At 36.7% G+C, this 20,137-nt stretch overlaps 1 protein-coding gene across 1 annotated transcript in view; it reads right to left on the reverse strand.

The window, feature by feature from the left end:
* MYO16 (myosin XVI) overlaps positions 1-20,137 on the reverse strand; it is a 385,808-nt gene that overhangs the window by 187,593 nt on the left and 178,078 nt on the right. The window contains exons 7-10 of the mRNA XM_086741186.1: positions 17,320-17,445; positions 5,894-5,969; positions 4,325-4,478; positions 938-1,088 (exon numbers count right to left, since the gene is read on the reverse strand). Of these exons, the coding sequence (XP_086597312.1) occupies positions 938-1,088; positions 4,325-4,478; positions 5,894-5,969; positions 17,320-17,445 (507 nt within the window). The remainder of the gene's footprint in view (positions 1-937; positions 1,089-4,324; positions 4,479-5,893; positions 5,970-17,319; positions 17,446-20,137) is intronic.

The following is a 20,137-nucleotide window of genomic DNA, read 5'->3' on the forward strand; positions in this document are numbered from 1 at the left end:
ATTCCTCTGAAATGCATTCAAACAAAAAGCTCTGGAGTATGCATGATTCTGCCAAGGCAGTTATGTAGGTTTTTTGAACTGAACATGGTTTAAATGGAAGTACTATCTTTTGTTATGCTTCAAACTCACAGTAAACTATTTTAAATTGAAATTCTCCCCTCCATCTCCCAATTCTAAAGCAGTATTTTTCTTAAATGGCTAAATACTTCTGGAATAAGTGTTTACCAAATACACGTAACAGAAAATAAAACCCTTTGTACCAAAAAAACCCAACTCACCCCAACCCAAACAACATTTAAGTCCTCAATATTCAGGGCTAGGACATGCCAGATTTACAAGCAACATATAATTGCCTCATTTTGCATTCACTGTATACACAGAATGAGATTGTGATCCCGTAGAGAAAACTGTAAAGGGTATCCAAATAATCAGTGTCTGTATCCTAACACATTAGCACAAGAAAGAGAGCTAACACTGTGGCTGTAAATCTGGCAATTCCTATCTTTACATTAGTCACTTATTTTGCAGCATAACATTTCCTTAGACATTCTTTTTGGTTTTGCAGTCTCCCAGGTTGTGTTCCTTTCCTTTGTAAACTGAAGTTAGACACAAGCGCACACTTTGGTCAGTGTTAACAGTTGTCCCTCCCCTGTTGTGAACCATGAATAGAGTTTGAGGAGCCCTGAGCCCTCCGACAGCCACAGCCCCTGACATGCCACCAGTAGCTGCCAGGAGGCAGCTGTTCAATTTGCAGAGAGGGGACTCTTTGTAGGGCCAGACTGATTGCAGGGAGTGATCAAGGAGAGAAGGCTCCACAGTACAAATGATATTGCTGTGTGGTGAGGGGAAAACAATTACTGTCATCTTGGGCTTCATTAAGTTTACAATCCCTAGACCTAAGCCCTCACCAACATTTCAAGCAACTGCACACCGTTACCTGTTCAAGTTTGGTTGTAGTGCTCACAGTGACGTTTTCAGATGCACTGTCTTGAGATTGCTGCTTGCATAAGCCTTTAGCAGCATCTTTAAACATTGTGTCTTTCTCCAGCAAACTGTCTTGCTTGGCAATCGGTAAAGCCAGGGGATTGCTACAAAGAGAATCAATAAAGCAATTAGACTCCTCCTGAAGATGTCAGACTAACAAAAGATTGCCAAATGTGGGTAGCACAAACACTGAAGTAAGATACAATTCAGGGCTGAGACACTAGTTCCTGGTCCAAGTACAAAAAGGAAATTGGTGAGAAATAAACTGTTCACATAGGTTGGTCTGTTCCCAAAGACACAGAGCTAAAGACTTTGATCTAAAATTCACCTTTATGCATATCTTTTCTGAAGGAAAGCCAGAGAATATGCATGAGACTGCTTGTAACAGCACTAGGCTGGCAAATCAATAGCCAATCTGGAAACTGAATTAAAACCACACAATTAACCTACACTATACTGTTTCAAAAAATAATATGTTTTAAAATAATTCAATATAGATATTGCCATTGCAGTTGAAATTAAATTCCACCACTTTTTAGCTTACTTTTAATCAGACAATATCCAAGATATATTTTATAACCAAAAGCTGCTTTGAATTTGTGACATGCTAAAAAAGAAAACCTCAAGCAAACTGCAAACTCTGAAATTACTGCAACGATACACAACACTCTTCAATCATATATAATTTAAACCTATTCTTACATGCATGGAGATGTTTTCCCTACTGACACTTCAGACCACATCACACTTCTGAAAAACAACAATGCCAAAATCTTGGATGACTTTGGCAGTGTTGTACATCCAGAGGCATTAACGAGGAATCAGCCCCAGGAGCTGAGAACAGAAACGTCTTAAAAATTAATCGTCTGGGCTCTGACAGTGCAGATGAGAAAAACTCATGCAGTGTACAGCAGCTCCTTGCCAAAATGTGTGTATAATTTCTTTGAAAGGAAATGTGGGCTCAATGTGGGAATGTGGGAATAGTGCATTCCACTATTGGATAAAGCCCAGATGTCAAACTTAGTTAAAAGAAAAATCTCATCTTTACTCTAAGTTACCTCAGTTTGATCATTGATTATAATAAAGCCTGGATTATACACACAGCTTACTCTATTTAAAAGAAGAAGGACCCATAGCTAACATTGATTTAAATTCAGGATAAGAACTGCTATTTGAAACAGAACTGAAACACAGACATAGTTTTGGAGAGGTACACTCCTAAGCAGAGGCAAAGACCTTCTAAGCAGAATACGTTGGAAAACAAGTCAAAGCAGTTTACCACTGAAAAAAAATACATGAACAAAGCCTTTCTTTTGATTAAATTCTCAGTCTACAAACATTGAAAGAATCAGTTTCAACATTTAGTAATGAAATATACACAATTTCCTTTCTAATTATGTTTTGCTTCAGATATTTTAATGTAAAATTTCTAGAGGAACACTAATGAAAATAAAAATTTCTAATTACTGCTTTGATTTACCTAAGATAAATTTATCATAAATTTGTTTACCAAAAGTCACACGGACAAAAGAGCAAAAAGCCAACTATTTTTGCCTTTTTTCTTGATTTGGACTGCAGAACAGAAAAGCCATTATTCAACTATTTTTGTGAACTTGGCAATTACGTGTCATAGAATAAAAGACATCAGTGATTAGACAGTAGAAGAAATGAAATAGCTGTGACACCCACAAGCAGAAATGACTAATACTAATGCACATTTTACCCAGACCCAGAATTGAACATAATATAATTAAATATAAAGTTTTCTTTTTGAGCAGTCTTCTGCTGTTGTCCAGAATGGCTTAAATTCCTTTGGTCTGAATTATTTTTAAGATTTACTCACAGACAAAGAGAAGAAAGATTTAAAAAAAAGCATAAGTGAAATGAATTCAAATATTAAAAACTGAAGCACTGTCACTTTTAACTTTTTATTATTCATGTGATCTTTCTTTTAAATTGTAAATCACAGCAAAGTGTGGGAAAAAAGGGTGCCTACTGTTTCCACAGATGCATTTTGAACTTAAGAGGACAATAATAACATGACTTAACAGGCGTGTTCCATGTATTGATGTACAGGATAATAGGATACAGGATAATAGCCTATAAATTATGTGCATTTGTGAAATATTAATAGGATTTTACATGATGGAAGTGCTGACATATAATTCATTTTACAAAAAAAAAAAGCGAATGACTACAAGAAAGGAAAAACATATTAAAATTACTCCAGCAGTTCATTATGACTCTGGTTCAAGAAGACACTGTGAAAAATAAAACAAACTGAAATAAAATGCTTCCAGAAAAGAGTGGCTTTTTAGAAAAATATTTATATTAAGATTCATGTGTCTTTCTACTACTCACAAGTTGAAGTCAAGCAATGCCACTGAAAATTGAACTATAGGACAGTGCAAGAGAAGATTTTATGTTAATGTAGGCAAGTGGATTACCATGAACTGTCTTATTTTATGAAAGTTAATGGGTAATTAATAAATAATTAACCACAAAGGGAGACTTAAGCTAAATATGTTGCATGATAGACAGAAAGGAGAGTTGTCTAGTGCAATCTTATTCTAACAAGGTAGGACTGTTGCTACTGGCATACTCAACCAGGAAAGAATCTTGTATGTTCTATGGAAGAAGAGTAATTTTCATTTTTAGATGTATTAATTTGAGGTTTCAGGTAGGTTTTTTTCTTTAGATAAACTGAGGTGGTTTCCTATAAGTTGCCATCCTCTAGCAATTCCTTCTTTTTTTATGACAAAATAAATCATACAAAAAATTGGGAGCTGACAATCAAATAAGTGGCAGTTTTATCATAAATATTTGAATCACTACTGCAGCTTGCAACTTGGCAGAAAGATGTTATAAGAGGCATTTTTTACCTTTTAAAAGGTAAAAATACCTTAATAAAAGGATGTTTGGATCTACAGTATTAACCTCTAAGAATTCTGCTAAGTCAATCCCAGATAATTTTACTGACAATTACAACAATGTATTTTATTACTCATAGTCTATGTTTATATAATTAAGGTTGACAAAATAGATGAGCGATACAAATACAAAAGATGAATCAGCAGATTTCCAAAATGAGTTATTTGACCCACCAAATAGCACAGAATTACAGAATAACAGAATGGTTGAGGTTGGAACAGACCTCTAGATGTTATCTTGTCCAAACCCCCAGCTCAAGCAGGGACACATAGAGCCAGTTGTCCAGGACCATGTCTAGATGGCTTTTGAATATCGCCAAGGACACAGAGACAGGATCCACAGATTGACAAATACAGTTCACATGATAATCTGGCCTCAGTGCATTACTTTTAACAGCAGAAACACTTACAGTTTATTGGAAATTGTGGGCAGATCATGGATGATCTCTTCATACGGCTCTTCTTGAGATAAAGAAGAAACAGCTAAAGGGTCTTTCATTTTTTCCTCCCAAACAATTTCAGCCTTCAGAAGCATTTCTTCAATAAACTCAGAAGCTGCAACATCTAAGACATTGGAATACCAAGATATCAGACAAAGAAAGCAGTGCAGAAAAGCTCACTTCTGTTCAAATCTCTAGATCAGATTAGGATTAAAATTAAGCATCTGGCTAGATAAAATGAAAATAATTGCTCATATAGTATCCATAAAATAATACTTGAAATTACTGAAAAACCAAAGGCAAAGTAAATTCAGTATGGAATTAAGTTGTCACTTGAAAAACCTCAAAACCATTCTTACTGTGTAGTGAACTGAAGTATTATTCTATAATTCATCGGAATTCAGGAAAAGCAACACAACTGATTTCAACTCTGTGTTTCAATGAAAACAGGTACTGAAATACTTTTCAAACCTTTTACGTTTCTACAAACTAGATTTATATGTCTTGCACATATAAATGCACTTTTGTAAAGTGCTGCAACCAGTTGTGTTTGCAGACCAGAAATATAGTTAACTGAACTACGTTAAATACATACCCAATAGGCTTATCCAGCTATTAAAATCAGTGATCAAACTGAGGTAACTGAGTAAAGACGAGATGATCTCAGTTTGGGCCATAGCCTTTTATACAAATCCAAACTGGCATGTATCTAACCAAAACCAACTTTCCTGAGGTGAAATGTAATGAAGTTTATTTATAGTTGTTAGTTTATTGGTAGGTGGCACATTATTTGAAGCATAACATATCTTAGTTTATTATGCAAATGAACTTTCTCCTGATAATATAACAGAAAGATTCTATTTTCTACATTACTGAGTTTCTTCTTCATTTTATTCTAGGCATGGAAGGTTGAACAGCCATATTTTTCTTCTCTCCAACACTGCTGTCTAGCATTACTGCATTAGCCCTGCTTTGATCACTGGGTTAGGTCACTTGATCTGAAGTCCCTTCCAACCTAATATATTCTATAATTCTGTTATCTTCAGAACCTGTGCTTTAGGCTCCCATTTGCTATCTTGTCTAACAAGGTGATTTATTCTGTGGGAAACACCAGGTGTTACACTGGAAAACTGCACGGTCAATTTGTTTTCAGTCAACAGTTATAGAGATTCCAGTTCATGAGGCTATGTACTGTCATCAGCTGAGTAAGTCACCAAGGAAGTGTAAATGCAGCTGTCACCGGGGCACTGAAGAGCTTACAAGGAAGAAACATAACTAAAAGTAAACAGGGAATGTAAAAACTGGAAAAACATGCTATCATTTGATATGACATCCTGCATGACTAGCAGATCTCAGCAATATATGAAAAAACATATACACACATGCATATGTCTATATAATTCTACACACTGTATAAACTATAGGTTTACACATATACATATGTGTGCATATGTGTGTATAACTAAGCAAGAAGGATAGGGATAGAAAGCAGTGTCACAATAACTAGTACATACATAATATACATGGTACTTCACCTACCTGAAGGCTTTTCATTATTGCAGTTAAGAAGATTGGGATTTGCCCGGTGCATCAAAAGCAGCTTCACAAGGCTGGTCTAAAATGAGTAAAAACATAGGTTTTGGAAATGGTAGTAGGACAGGAGTAGTACACGTGTCATTTAGTTTATTCATTCCTTCCTGCACTAACTGAAATCATATGATGAACCATAGGCAACACCTCCAAAATACCACCTTCTGTAGCTATGATATACATTGGTATAAATCACAAAAGGCAGAATAAAACACAGTACTGATAAGATTTCAGTGTGTCCTCAGCATAACTCCACGCCCAAAGTCTCTCTTCATCTTTAAATGTGTAAACAAATCTGCATCAGTAAGGAAAATAACCCTCCATCACCACCTATCATGACTTAGATCACAAATATTTCTTTATGCCTAACTAATTTGACAACTGTGTAGCATCACTGCAAAAGCAGTCTGACTCACAGACATCTTGGAAGCAAATTTGTTCTCTGTCAGTAGTAGAAATTGGCACATTTATCTTATATTTACCAAATCCATTTAACGTGTTAGTAATGGTAGCAATTATAGTACAGTAGAGTAGGGTAGAGTATCATCTAATGAAAAAGTCTACAACGTATTTTTCAATTCCTGCAAGAATGCTGCAAACAACTGTTTTTAGTGAGCTCTTCTATCATTGCACCAAAGTCTCTAGAGATATTTCTCCATCAAAGGCTGTAGTAATGTCTATCCTGATAAGTTGGTTGGTCAGAAAGGAGCAAGAAACTGCACAAGGAGCAAAAAATATATTTAGAATGTGAATACAGAGCTCAACCAAATGAGAGAACTGTTTGCACTTTTGGATATATGCTAAAGGAAATAGAATTTGTAACGTAAATGTAACCAACAGGGGAGGCCAGGATGAGCACGGGGGAAAATAAGCTGTGCAGAAAAGAAGGGATTCTTCAGAGCAGAAGAAGGCGGCTACAGATAAATGAGACCTGAACTGGAAGGCAGCTAAGGGAAAGGATAGTAATTTGTCATCAAAACAAGCAATAAATAAATTGATTAATAAAGGCTAAAAATAAAGGAAATAATTGCAATAAAGATAATAAAATTCAATATGGATCCAGTACACAAGAGGCAACTTACTGTGAAAGACCATGATAAAGAGGAATTAGTTAAATGCAAAACAAAACAAAACAAAACAAACTTCTAATCATAGAAAAGTAAGAAAATATTTTTGCAGGTTTCTAGAGAAATAAGATCTTCCTCTCCTCAACTTTCTAGTGCTGGCTTTCCATTATGAAAATAACAACAGAAAATTCAGCAAACTGTGGAAGTAGGTAGGAGGTCATAACAGATTTATTTCCAAATCCAATTAGCCCTGCTTTCAACTGAGAACCCTCAACACATATATCCCCATGTTTTTTCATTATGAAAAAAGTGGAGCATGCTTAGGCATTGAGCTGACTAAATCAGCAGCAGTTGTATCATCTCATTAACAGCCATTCTGAAAAGTGGTAGTAGTTCTATCAAAGGAGGGGTTTAAATGCACTTTCAGTTTAGTAACAATACAAAGCCTTCTGGTTTACCAAACTTCTAGTTTTATGCCACAGACAGTCCCTTCCATGCTGCAATGTCAATGCTTCCTGCTGCCAAATAAATAAATCCTGCCAGAAATCCTTTATATATGTCACCATGACCAAGGTAATCAGGACACTGCTAATTTCAATTACCTTCTTTTGGATATACAAAACTGTCTGTATTGATTTTAACCTCATTCACTTATGTTTTAGAAGAAGTATTTTAAAATTCAGTTGCCAGATCTCCAGAACCATGTGTAACAGTAGAAATACTTGCAGAGTAATTACAGCAAATTATTACTATACAAAGGTATTTCAATTGCAGAGTTACAAATAAAGTAGATATGACTACATTAAGAGAAACTGCAATATATAATGAAATATTATAGACTCTAAGAATAAAATGAAAAAAAAATATATTTTGATTCTTATTTTCCAGTGTTGTCTTTGCCAATTCATACAAATTAAAAAGCCAGAAGCTTTTTCACCAAGCCAGAAGCTGTTTGGCCTCATTTTCAAAGGCCTTCATTAACCCTTCATGCGTTACCTATTCCCACTCATTCAGCATTCAATTCCCACCTCATACCAGTCCGTGATACATTTTCAAACACCTGTTTCTGTGCTTTTTCTAGACTGCACCTTATAGTAGCAAGGAAGCCTTCAAAATACCTGCAAAACCACAGTCACAGCCTGTTTTGTTGTGATGCTTGCCCAACAGAAAATCAGGTAAGAGGCTGCTATTCCACCATTCAGGTGGATTGAAAAATGGCTCAATAGCTGGGCCCAGAGGGTGGAGATCAGTGGCAAGAAGCTGAGGTGGAGGCCAGTAAGTAGCAGCGTACCCCAGGGATCAGCACTAGGTTCAATCGTCTTCAACATCTTCATTAATAACCTGGATGACGGGGTACAGCGCACCCTCAGCAAGTTCGCAGATGGCACCAAACTGGCAGGAGTGGTTGATACGCCAGAGGACTGTGCTGCCATCCGGGGGACATTGACAGGCTGGAGAAATGGGCTGACAAGAATCTTATGAAGTTCAACAAGAAGTGCAAAGTCCTCGGGTGGAACAACCCCAGACACCCCTACATGTGAGGGGCTGCCCAGCTGGAAAGGAGCTTTGCAGAAAAGGACCTGGGGGCTCTGGTAGACATCAAGTTGAACATAAGGCAGTAATGTGCTTTGGCCACAAAGAAGGTTAATAGTATCCTGAGATGCATTAGGTGGACTGTTGCCAGTGGGTCGAAAGAGGAGATCTTCCCCTCTACTCAGAGAGACATGGAGCTACTGGAGAGAGTCGAGCAAAAGGCCACCAAGACACTGGAGCACCTCACATATGAGGAAAGGCTGAGAGAGCTGGGACTCTTCGACCTGGAGAAGAGAAGGCTCAGGGGAATCTCATCCATGTGTGTTAATACCTGACAGGAGCCTGTAAAGAGGCCAGAGCCAGGCTCTTTCCAGTGGTGACTGGTGACAAGACCAGAGGAAATGGGCACAAACTGAAACAAAGGGTATTCCATCTGAAGATCAGGAAACACTTTTATACTGTGAGAGTGATCGAGTACTGGCACAGGCAGTCCAGCGAAGTTCTGAAGTCTCCATCCTTGGAGACATTCAAAATCTATCTGGACATGGTCCTGGGCAGCCTGCTTTAGATGACCCTGCTTGATCGGGGGAGCTGAACTAGATGACCTCCAACCTCACCTCAAACATTCTGTGATTCTGTGTAATGTAGAAAAGTTTGCCTATGGCTTTTCAAAAAAAAAAAGATTATTTTTTCTTCATCAGAATCAATTTCTTACCAAACTTTGAACAGTTCGAGTATTTATGGACAGAGGAAATTCTTAATGAAAATATATAAAGAAATATTATATTAATTACAGCTTTACATATGTAAGATTAAATACAAAGGTTTTCTGTGCACGTAAACACACTGAGCTTGATAAGCAAGACAGAATGCATGATCAGATGTGCAGGCAGACCACCACAGTTACACCAAAAAAACTATGAAACCTGAGCTTTAGTCCTCAAGGAAATGAAGTGCAACTCACATTAATAGGAGCCACACTTATGATCTAAGGAGCTAGAAAAGCATGCCCAGACGAACAGAGAAAACATTGACTGCACATGGGAGCATTGGAGTTGAACAGTTCTTTAAACCTAATGAAACATGGAGTGTAACACTGAAAATAAAAAGCTATAAGGGAAAAAAACACAGTGTAAATATATTTACTGCAATAGGCACGTTATAAAGCCTAAAAATACAATTTCCCCCGGCCAAAAAAAAAATAAAGGGTTATATTTTACCACACATTACATGACAGCTAAGAAAGCCCAATGCTCAGTTTCATAAACCACAGGCCTAAGAGCACCAGTGTTAGCCAGCTTACAGACTGTGAGGCCTGTTGCCACAGATAAGTGATTGCAGAGACAGGGTAGGAAATACAGGGCATGAAGGAGTGATAGAGATTCCTCTAGAATCTCTATGTGCACTTTAGGATGCAAAGGGAGCTCTAAACTGCTCTCAAGCCATGTTAGTTTTACTGGTAGTGAATTAGCGGGGGAGCAGAATCAGTCTCAGCAGAAAGGTGTCTTCCTCTCCCGTATGATCAGATATTTTCCTCTGAAACAATGCACAGGACGATAGATCTGTGCCAGCAACTGCAAAGGATAAGCTGCTGGCTCTGGCAGAGCTTTGAACTCTTGAGTTATTCTCCAAGTCCCAAAGCCACTACCTCAGATCATTTATTCCCTTTTCTTCACTGAAAAGGTACCTGCTTAAGTTTTAAATTCAGAAGGCCGAAGACTTTATGCAAATGTCCTGATGTGCTACTTTGCACAGTAATGAATATGCATCATCCAATTTGCATGCATGCTTAACAGTAAGTTCCTTCAGTCCTTCACTTTTCTTCCCTGTCAAAACCAACATTTCTCTCCACTCATCAATTTGTGTTTCAAAGTTGCATGTTTCCTACCATCCTTAGTGATCTGGTTCACCATATGTCTTTGGTTCACATACTCCCATCATTTCTTATTCCTTAGGCCCTTTTTTCTCTGTACCTGAGACTCCTAGCTCCTTACAGGTATCTCCTCAACCTGTTTTCTTCCACCCTTTCATTGGTGCTTTTATTCCTTTTTTTGGGACAACACTATTTTTCTTTTCCTTCTTGACATCCATTCCTCAGTTCTCTTTGATGAAGGTTTTCCCATTCTCGTCCTGCAATTCCCTTCCACCTGCTGTGACGTCTCAGGTTTCCACTCCATTTTCTTTGGATACAATCCCCAGCATGCTTTCATCCACAGTAAGACAAAGCCATGTAATAGGAATCTAGTGGATCAACAGCCTTAGATACAAATCATTATTATCCTGGACCACTAGTCTCACAATAAATACTGTGTGAAACAGTGAAATCTCCAAGTATTATTTTAGCATCTAAGGTGCTTATTCACTGAACACAACAAAACTCTAGGCAGAACACATAAAATACCACTGGTTACACCATTATTATCTGCAATCTTCACTGCTAACATAGCCTACATCTGCACTCATAAGGAGTTTTCAATTGATCATAAGGCTAAACTTTACCTCACTGGGTTGGAAAAGTGCATACTTACCTTACTGTGTGATTTTTGTTAGGCAGTTTGCTAGGACTGCTGCCTGTGAATGATTATGATCTTTAATGTTTTTTTTTTAATAAATTAAGTTGAAAAATAAATCAATCAAAAATGAAGCACTTCTGGGAGTAGGGTGTGGGAAAATATATTGATCAACCCTTGTGAGCTTCAGTGTGTGTATGAGTGGAAAACAGAAGATGAATTCCGTGGGCTGAGAATATTCCTATTATTGTCTGTTTGGAAAACTGTCAAAACTTAGCCAAATTTCAAATCTTGAAAAAATCACAGCCACCAGATGCTTACAAGGGAGTTTTTTAGATTATAATAGCTAAATCAAAGAGCCCATCTTTGCTAGTATGGTCCACTGTAGGACTAAATATTAGTCTAACCAATATCAGTGGCTCTGTTTAAACATCCACTTGGATGTTTAAAAGATTTTCAATAAGAAAGTATAAATCAGGGAAGCAGTTTCAATGTTTCTGATTAGTCAAATTATTATTGCCATCACTAAACTTCTGTGATAGAAGTTCTCTAACTTCATGCTATCCATATATTCAGCAGATAAGATCAGATAAGTCATTGAATAAGAAACTGCTTAGAATAACACTGGATAAACGTATATAACTAGTGGAATAGGGTGCTAATCAGCACTTCACAAAGCATCAAGGACATTGAGAAGAAAAGTGCAGGTTAGGGACTCATTCAGGCTACTGGGGAGTGAAACAAACAAAAGGAAATCCCAAGACAGAGACTCCCAACATCTGGGAGTAAGGTAATTATTTAACTATCAGAGTTATGTGAATTGAGTTTTGAAGACCATATATTTGTTCTCCATTACACACTAGTATGCCTTAGAAGACTGAGCCTCCCTTAAACCAAAGTCTCATATATAAACCTCTAGATAAGAGCAATATTATTCAGGAGCTAAATAGCATTTTCTCTGCAATTGCAAATCTGATCCATGATACTGCTCTAGACACAGGAAACAATGTCTGAAACTTATTACAGATCTCCCTTCTTAATACAATATACATGAAGAAGGTTTTTTTTTTTTTTTTCTACTTGAGTGTAGAAAAAGGGGGCCATAACCACCTGTGGTCAGCAAAGTGGAACAGATTAGAATAAGTAGGTTGCAGGAATGAGACTAGCAGCAGGGTAGAAAGAATGGAAGGGAAAAAATAGAACACATCACGGATAAAATGCTGGACTTTGGAACAAACAGCGTGAAATAAGTGAAGTGAAAGGGAAGAAGAGAGATGTGGCAAGGAGCCAGGATGCAGGTAGAGACAGACTAAGCAAAAAAAAGAAAATTACAGAAGAAAGTGACAAGGTGAGGAAAAGACACTGAGATTGAACAAGGGAGATTGGGACTATGAGCAAGTGGGAAAAACGGATAAGTATAACAGAAGGGTAGGAAGGCTGGCATGAAGCCAAAGTAGAGAAAAGAGAAAACTTGGATGAGAACCAGGGGAAGGAGGAGGAGGGGTGGAAGCTGGCTGTGCAAGAAAATTAGGATTGGGATAAGACACGTATGGAAATGACATGAAGCCAAGCACATGAATGGGACAATAAGACAACAGAATAAAGACAAGAATGGAAACAGACTGGAGGCAATGGGATAAATAATGTTACATGTGGGAGGAACGAACCATAAAGACCGTGTCTGTTTATATACAGAGCTTGGAATGGAATCCAGGTTCCCTAAGTGTCACCTCTACCTTTCTGCAGTCGGCATGTTTATTCTATACAGCTTCAGAGTATGCTTTTTAAACCTCTGGAATAGTTCAGGTAAAGAGGGACAACATAATACTGTTTCCAGCTACCTAAGCAAGTGACAAAGGCTACTTTAAAAGTTTTTCTAGAGATGAAATAAAGACTTCAGCAGTCTTTACTTCGAGACTGATAACCTACATTTCTATTTTTCAGTCCACCAGGAAATTAGACCGAGGGAAAAAAAAAAACAGAAAAAAATATTATGTGATCTTGTGGTTAAAGATGCTTTTAAGTTATATATTAATACTATAGAGAGGATCACAAATCTGGCACTTCTCAAAGTTTGTGCCCAAACAGTCTTAGACTTATTCTTTATATATGCCATAATGTGAGAGAAAGTCACTATAGCTGGTATTTCGAGGAAAATTAAATTTGTATAGATCACTGAGATCCTGTAATAACCAAATAAGTATATAGTGTAGTCTGTGCACATGTTGGCTTTAAAAACATACCTGTAAACACTGAGAATGTTATAGTAATTTTGTAAATGTGGTTGTCCCTAGACTCTACATGAAACTTAAACTTGTAAATCTATTTTCTTATCATTTGGTATTGTGTGAATCTAGCTTTTCTTGCCTTAGTGTTCTGTACCCACAATTAGCATTTGAATCATTTATAGAAACCTTCTGAATATATTGAGAGTGAAAGAAAGATATCACAGGCAGAAATCCCAAAGTGGTCTCCCTGCTTGAGGAAAATGAGTGTAATTTGATCTGAAGGGATATGTTGCTCTCCTACCTGTGTACAATCACACATGCCTAAGATGAACAAAAAGACTCAAGAAAAGAGGGTGAGATATGTTCGGATAAAAGATCCTCTAGAGGATTTTCTGACCATAAATGAAAGATTCCAACTGCTTGACAGGGAAAATATCTATTCCCTGAGTTGCTTTACTCTATTCTTTTTCAAATACTGAACAAGCACCCCCTTCTTTAGGCTCTTCTCATTGAAAACATTTGTGGAACATGTTTGCAGAAGTCCAGGAACTGCATTCAAAGGAACTGCTATGGCAATGGCCAAACTTGAATAAGATTAAATATCATTTCCTACAATGAGTTCAGATATCTCATCTACTTTGAAGTATATTCTAATGATTGATGTGGATTTTTTTTTTTCTATTTTGAGGTCAACATGCACTTAAAAAAAAAAGAAAATGAAACCACAGTTCATAGTCCAGTCACATAACTAATGTGTTTTGGTAATGATTAGCAAATTAGAACACACAGTAAGAAGGTATGCTCTCTTAGACTTTAGCAAGAAGCACAGAGTCCCTTCTGTGATCTGAAATAAATGCTCTCTTTGGATGAATTAACTAGAAAGAGGGGTATGATTCAGTGCAAGCAAACAAGCCAACCAAATGTGTATTAAGGGAGAATATACTTACAGAACAGTAATTTCACACATGAATTTTGAAAATTACACAGGATGTATATAACATGCTAAGAAACATGAGGTAGGCATCTGAGCAGTCTCAACAATTTCTATTTATTTGGGATATTTCCAATTTATTGATGGGAAGAAATCCTTGCTAGTACAGGAGTTACTCTTGGAGAGGTGCAGTCAGCAGTTCAACAATGCTCTTGTCCTTTTTTTTTTTTTCTTTTTTACATCATCAAACTGTCAACCCTCAAAGCCAGAGGCTAAATCTGTCTCACTAAGTAAGAGAGTGCAATGGAGCAAGCTTAAGCATCCCTTATAATCCACACTGCTTAACTGTTAGCTCTGTCCCTGACTCTGCTTTGGACAACTCCAACCAGCTCTCTACAAACAAGACTAATCTCCTATAGAGGAAACTAGCTCTAAACAATATGAATGTGAGCCAGACTGCTGCCTGCCTTAATCCCTATCCTTCTTTTATTTAGCAATTTAACAGTTTAGACATAGGCAGCATCCCCCAAGGACAAAATTTTGGGAGAGGTAGTGTTTAAGCTACTGAGGAGTCTGCTCTGACCTGCATATCTCTGATAGCTGGTTTGAAAGGTGACATTTCTGTGATAAACAACAAAGAAACAGCTTGTGACTGGGAATTGTGCCAAAGTACCCAAGGCAAACATCAGAGCTGCAGCCTATTCCCACCATGGGGAGGATGAGTGTGTGCTCTCCTGATCACAGCAGCCTGGAAGATGTCCAGCAGGGACAGCACTACCAATGCCAAATTACTAGCTGTTCACAAAGTTATTGCTGTGCTAAATTCAAATTAGGGAACCAGTCTGAGAAATACAAGTCATCCTTCCACCGCTTGTATCGGTGCCAGCATGGGTGGTGACAATGTGTGCCCCACTCTGGTGTGCACAGGCAACAGCGACACCTATACCAATGCTCCCCATGCTGCATGTGAAAGTGACAAGGGAGTTCAAACTGCCATCAATAACAGTATTAAGAATACATATGTCTAAAAGGCTTCATTAAATTTACGTAGGCAACCCTGGCGTAGTCTAATTTCTTGAGGCTTGTTTTGCTGCCCTTATAATCTTAAGATGATTTTGTGTGCCACTGTGCCACACTGTGCATGTGTGTCAAAGAAGTTATTACATTCCATCATTTTATTAAAGTAAAATTCTTGAGGTAAGCAACTCTGACCTTAACACCTCAATAATATCCATTTTTGATAAAATGTTAGAATCTCAATGCGTGTTAAAAATAAAAACTTGCTTCTAGTCCTAAAATGGGGGGAAATGTCAACAGTCCTAGAAACTCAGAATAATCTTGCTTTGAAACACACCTATTTTTAAATGCTATTACCATTATTTGCTTTATGTTTGCAGCTGACAGTATTTCAGTGAATAGTCTGGTGCACTCATTGGTAATCTAATCTGTTCCTGCAAAGCAGAGCCTCATCTTACAGAGAGACGGACCTTCAAGCAGTAGCCTCAGTTGCCTTGCTCTGTTCTCAGTGGCCATATCCCGTGCATAAGCTCAAACTCACTGGTAATATCCTGTACCCCTATGCAAGAAAGATGTTCTACTCTGGATCTACACGCTATGGCACTAATAGGACAATTCATTTATCATTCACCCAGGCTCTTTTTCAATATTTGGACTAATATCTTCTAGCAAATTTTAGATGGTAAATTTATCCATAAGGCTGCTTTTCTTTAGAACTATATCTAAAGACAGGTAGAGATTATTATTTTTTTTTTTTACATCAGATAATACATACTGGCATTTAAAACTCTTAGTTATTCCCTGTTCGGAAACAATGCAACAATCTACTGTTATGTTTTGCTTTTGATAAGACAGGTACTGTTGTAGGTATTTAGCTCTACTCCTTCTGTAGGATTCACTCTGTACAGCTTTACGCTGTCTAAGAGTAAGTGAGGCATCAACTCCATGCCCCCTTCATGATGAGTGAGGAGACCTAGTACATCCAGTGAGCAGCTGACTCATCCTTTTGCCTCTTTGCCCTGCACTTTGCCCTGGATGGCTCCTGCAGAATTTTAAATTGTTCAAGTTAGACCTCTAATATATGCTAGTTGCCCATGACCTCTATAATCAGGGAAGGGCAGACCTCTAAGTAATGATTCATCCCACCTATTTTAAATGCACCTCCTGGATTTGTCTGAATTGCACGCTAGAGGTGATTCTTCACATTAGACATGACAAAGCTTCGACTTTGTATTTAAGTTGTAGTTGGCTAAAGGAAGAGAGAGAGAAGGAAGGTTGAGGAGAATCCCGTCCTAAATAAAACTGGTCTTGCCATTATCAAGGTGCCTCTACAAGCCAGCTTTTGATTATAAGGTGTGATGTCTTTCATATGCTTAGCTCACTCAGAATAACTTATCTTTGCTCCAGTAATATCTCATATAATTTTCTGCAGAAGTTGGAGTAACAAGCTTTTTGTAATCCACTTATGTTGTGTATTAATTTACAACTTGAGATTTGTAACAAGAAGCTTGCAGTGCCTTTATTCTTTACAAGTTTCCTCCTGTACAGATGCAAATAAAATTTTCTCACTATAAATTTTAAACTTCAGTAGATTCTTCTTTTCTTTTCCAGGTAAAGTAAACTAGTACCATCTCCATTATTGTTACGGTCTTACAAATAGCCAAATATGGTTTTTTTTCCCATTTTGTGTATTTTATATTTATTTTCATTTTTGTATTTTGTGTATTTGCAAACATAAAACTGCATACTTCTAGAGTTCAGGTCCTTCAATTGATTCTGGATGTCACTCTAAAACAATGTAACGATTTCTTCATAAGACTATCACTATTTAATTTTTTTCATAAGGTGATACACAAAATGTGTGTATGTAAGGTCTATAACATAAAACAGTTCAAAAACTAAATGTGTAATTTGTATAACTAATTCAATTACATTTTATTAATGTAAGCATCTTCTCCAAATGAGAACTCCATCTGAATCACTAAGAATTTTGTAAGTATTTAATAAACAGGAAAAAATATCAATCCTTATAACTCATGGAATATAATAATAATGATATATTAATTATATATTGGATATCATGTTTTACCTGTCCATACTTTGCAGCTAAATGTAGGGGTGTCCAGTACTGATTATCCACTACATTGAGATCAGCCCCATAATCCAGTATCAGAGATGCTACATTCTTGTATCCGTTAGCGCAGGCCACGTGCAGCTGCAATAGAAAAGTATCTTAATAGCTTAAAGAACTCAGAAAAACCCGTGATGCGCTACTGTGTATCTTGGCTGCCCCACAGACCTTACTGGCTAAATAACGATAATGACATATACAAAATATACATTCAATAACAACAGACTAGAAAACCAATGTGGAATATTTTTAAACATTTATAAACAAAATCTGCCAAAAATAATAATGTTAGCTTATTGAGAACTATTTAAACAATCTAGTATCACTAGATACTTTTCATACAATTTCAAGCAAACGTCCTTTCAAATACACTCACAAACTTCATGAGCCTAGGTAGATTCATACATTTCAGGAGAGCATGGCCTATGCCCAATTTTCTTTTGTGGCAGTTCAGATACCTGAGATGTAAGCTGACACTAGTTTATTCCAAAATGAATTCATTAACACATAATGAAACCAAGCACATTGAGTCTGCAAGACAAAAAATACTTTCTTGATTTTGAACCACAGAGATTTTATTTCTTTCAGTTTCATTGCTTCCCTAGATACTTAATTGTATGTTGAGGCACATACTTCACATGATCAGATTGATCCAGGTTAGTTTAGTGGTGTTTATTTTCTCATGGTTCTCTGCTATGATTTCAAACATTCCCTCCACTTCTGGGAGCAAAGGGGACAAAATTTGCATTTGGAAATTGGCACAAAATAATTGTTCATCTGTAGTCAGGAGGAGACAATTCTCATGATGGTCGGTAAGAACACGGCTCAGGAAGATTGCAGAAATGGAGAAAAGAGATTATAGGCGGTAAACTGTATCCACAAACCGTGTAGCCAACCTGATTTTTTCCCTTGAAGCAATGTCAACCAAAGAGACTATTTTTTATGAGGATTGAAACAGATGGCTAATGGTAAGCAAAAGGCCTTGCAATAAACCTATTACTAGAACTGTGTAGTTTCAAAGTCACTATAAGCACAATAGACACCAAAACCAGAATCCAGGATACTATTTGCCTTATTTGCTATTTCTAGTTCAGCTGCACCTGCAGAGTATACATAAAGTTTTCTTTATAAACATGCATGATGCAGAGCGATGAAACACATTACAGTTCATCAAAAATCTTCCCCTGGAATGGGGGCAGAATAGCCCTGCCCTGGAAGCAAGAAAATAAATTCTGTACACTAGAAATATTCTAATTTCAAATGTACAAAAAAATCAAAGTTTTCCCATAATTTGACATAGCTTCATCTTTTCTTCTGTTTTAACAGAAGAAATTGCATTTTCTATTTGGATGCAAATTTGACAAGTGCTATTTTAAAGTAGTTTAAAAGCTCACAGGACAAAGGAAATATTTTATGACTGACATCTTTCACAGAAAAAAAATATTACAGGAGAATTTATCAGAAAAAATAATTTTGCCATGTATCATTCTGTGTCTGTATTGCACATACACATATGTATGTGCTATGAATCTATGAGAATGTGTGCATTTACGTATTTATGGCATCATTTATTTGCCTGATTCATCTTAACTTACACATGGACTTAGATATATTCTATCAGGAGAAAACAAATCTCATTTGCTACTTACAACGGAGATATTTGTTGTTTTCTCTGCACAGACTGATCAACAAAAAATTGTTCTCAGAACCCTTTGATACATATGCAGCTATCATAGACTGGCTGACTCCATGTCCATGAATAGACACAGAACAGTTTAACAAATGAGAGTTTCCCACCAGTTTGTCAGACAAAAGCTTCACATAATAGAAATCTCCAACAAAAGCAAAATGATGCATTCTGTAACTACTTGTTGCAAGACTATGAAAGAAGTTCAAAAAATCAAAGTTCAAACATAAAAATTGTTCATGCAAAAAGTGTCCCCTTTGTCCACATCCCACCAAGCAAACAACAAAAAAACAAACTATCCACAGTGCTTTTCTCCTACTATTTGCAGTCATTCATTTCAACGATTCCAGCTAACTACAGAAAAAGTTTTATACCATGCTAGTTAGGTAAGTTCATAATTCAATTCAACTAAGCCAATTCAGACTAATGTAGCAATAAAAGTACAGTTTTACTGTGATTTAGCAGCTTAGCTTAAATGTATCAAAAAACTGGAAGTTAAATTAATGCTTTTATGAATTAAACTAAACTTTCCATTGTTTCTTCCACTCCTGCCCTGCTTCCCTCCTGTTTTTAATCACAGTTAACTGTCCTGGGCTGGCCACTCCAAAAGTCATAGCTTTCTGTATAGACAGTCAGTGGTTGGATTCAACAACCCCAGATATGAGGCTGCTTACTTTTTCAGTTATACTTTAAACACTCCACAGGTACTAAAATACGGAATTAAATACCAATGACTCAGTGTATTAATTCAGTATCATGCAATGTATTTCAGAATAAATGCTGAAGAAAAAAAATAATATGATGTTCAGTAATATGTTCCTAATTATTTCAGTACAATATTTGCAGAAAAACACTAAAGAATTTTAAAAAGTTACTCAATATCTAAATGCTGATGATGGCTTTTTATTGATTGATAATGATATCGAAGATTTTATATGCAAAGAGAACATTCCACAGATGTACTATCTAGGGAAAAAAAACCATTAATTTTTAAATTATTTGATAGCTGAAGAAGTAGCAATCCTGAACAAACAAAGGGGTAGAAGATCTATTACCAGAAAAAAAAGTATTATGAGACCCAGTGACTAT

Source organism: Chlamydotis macqueenii, chromosome 1 (genome assembly GCF_036417535.1).
Source record: "Chlamydotis macqueenii isolate bChlMac1 chromosome 1, bChlMac1.mat, whole genome shotgun sequence".
In the NCBI taxonomy this organism is placed as follows: domain Eukaryota; kingdom Metazoa; phylum Chordata; class Aves; order Otidiformes; family Otididae; genus Chlamydotis; species Chlamydotis macqueenii.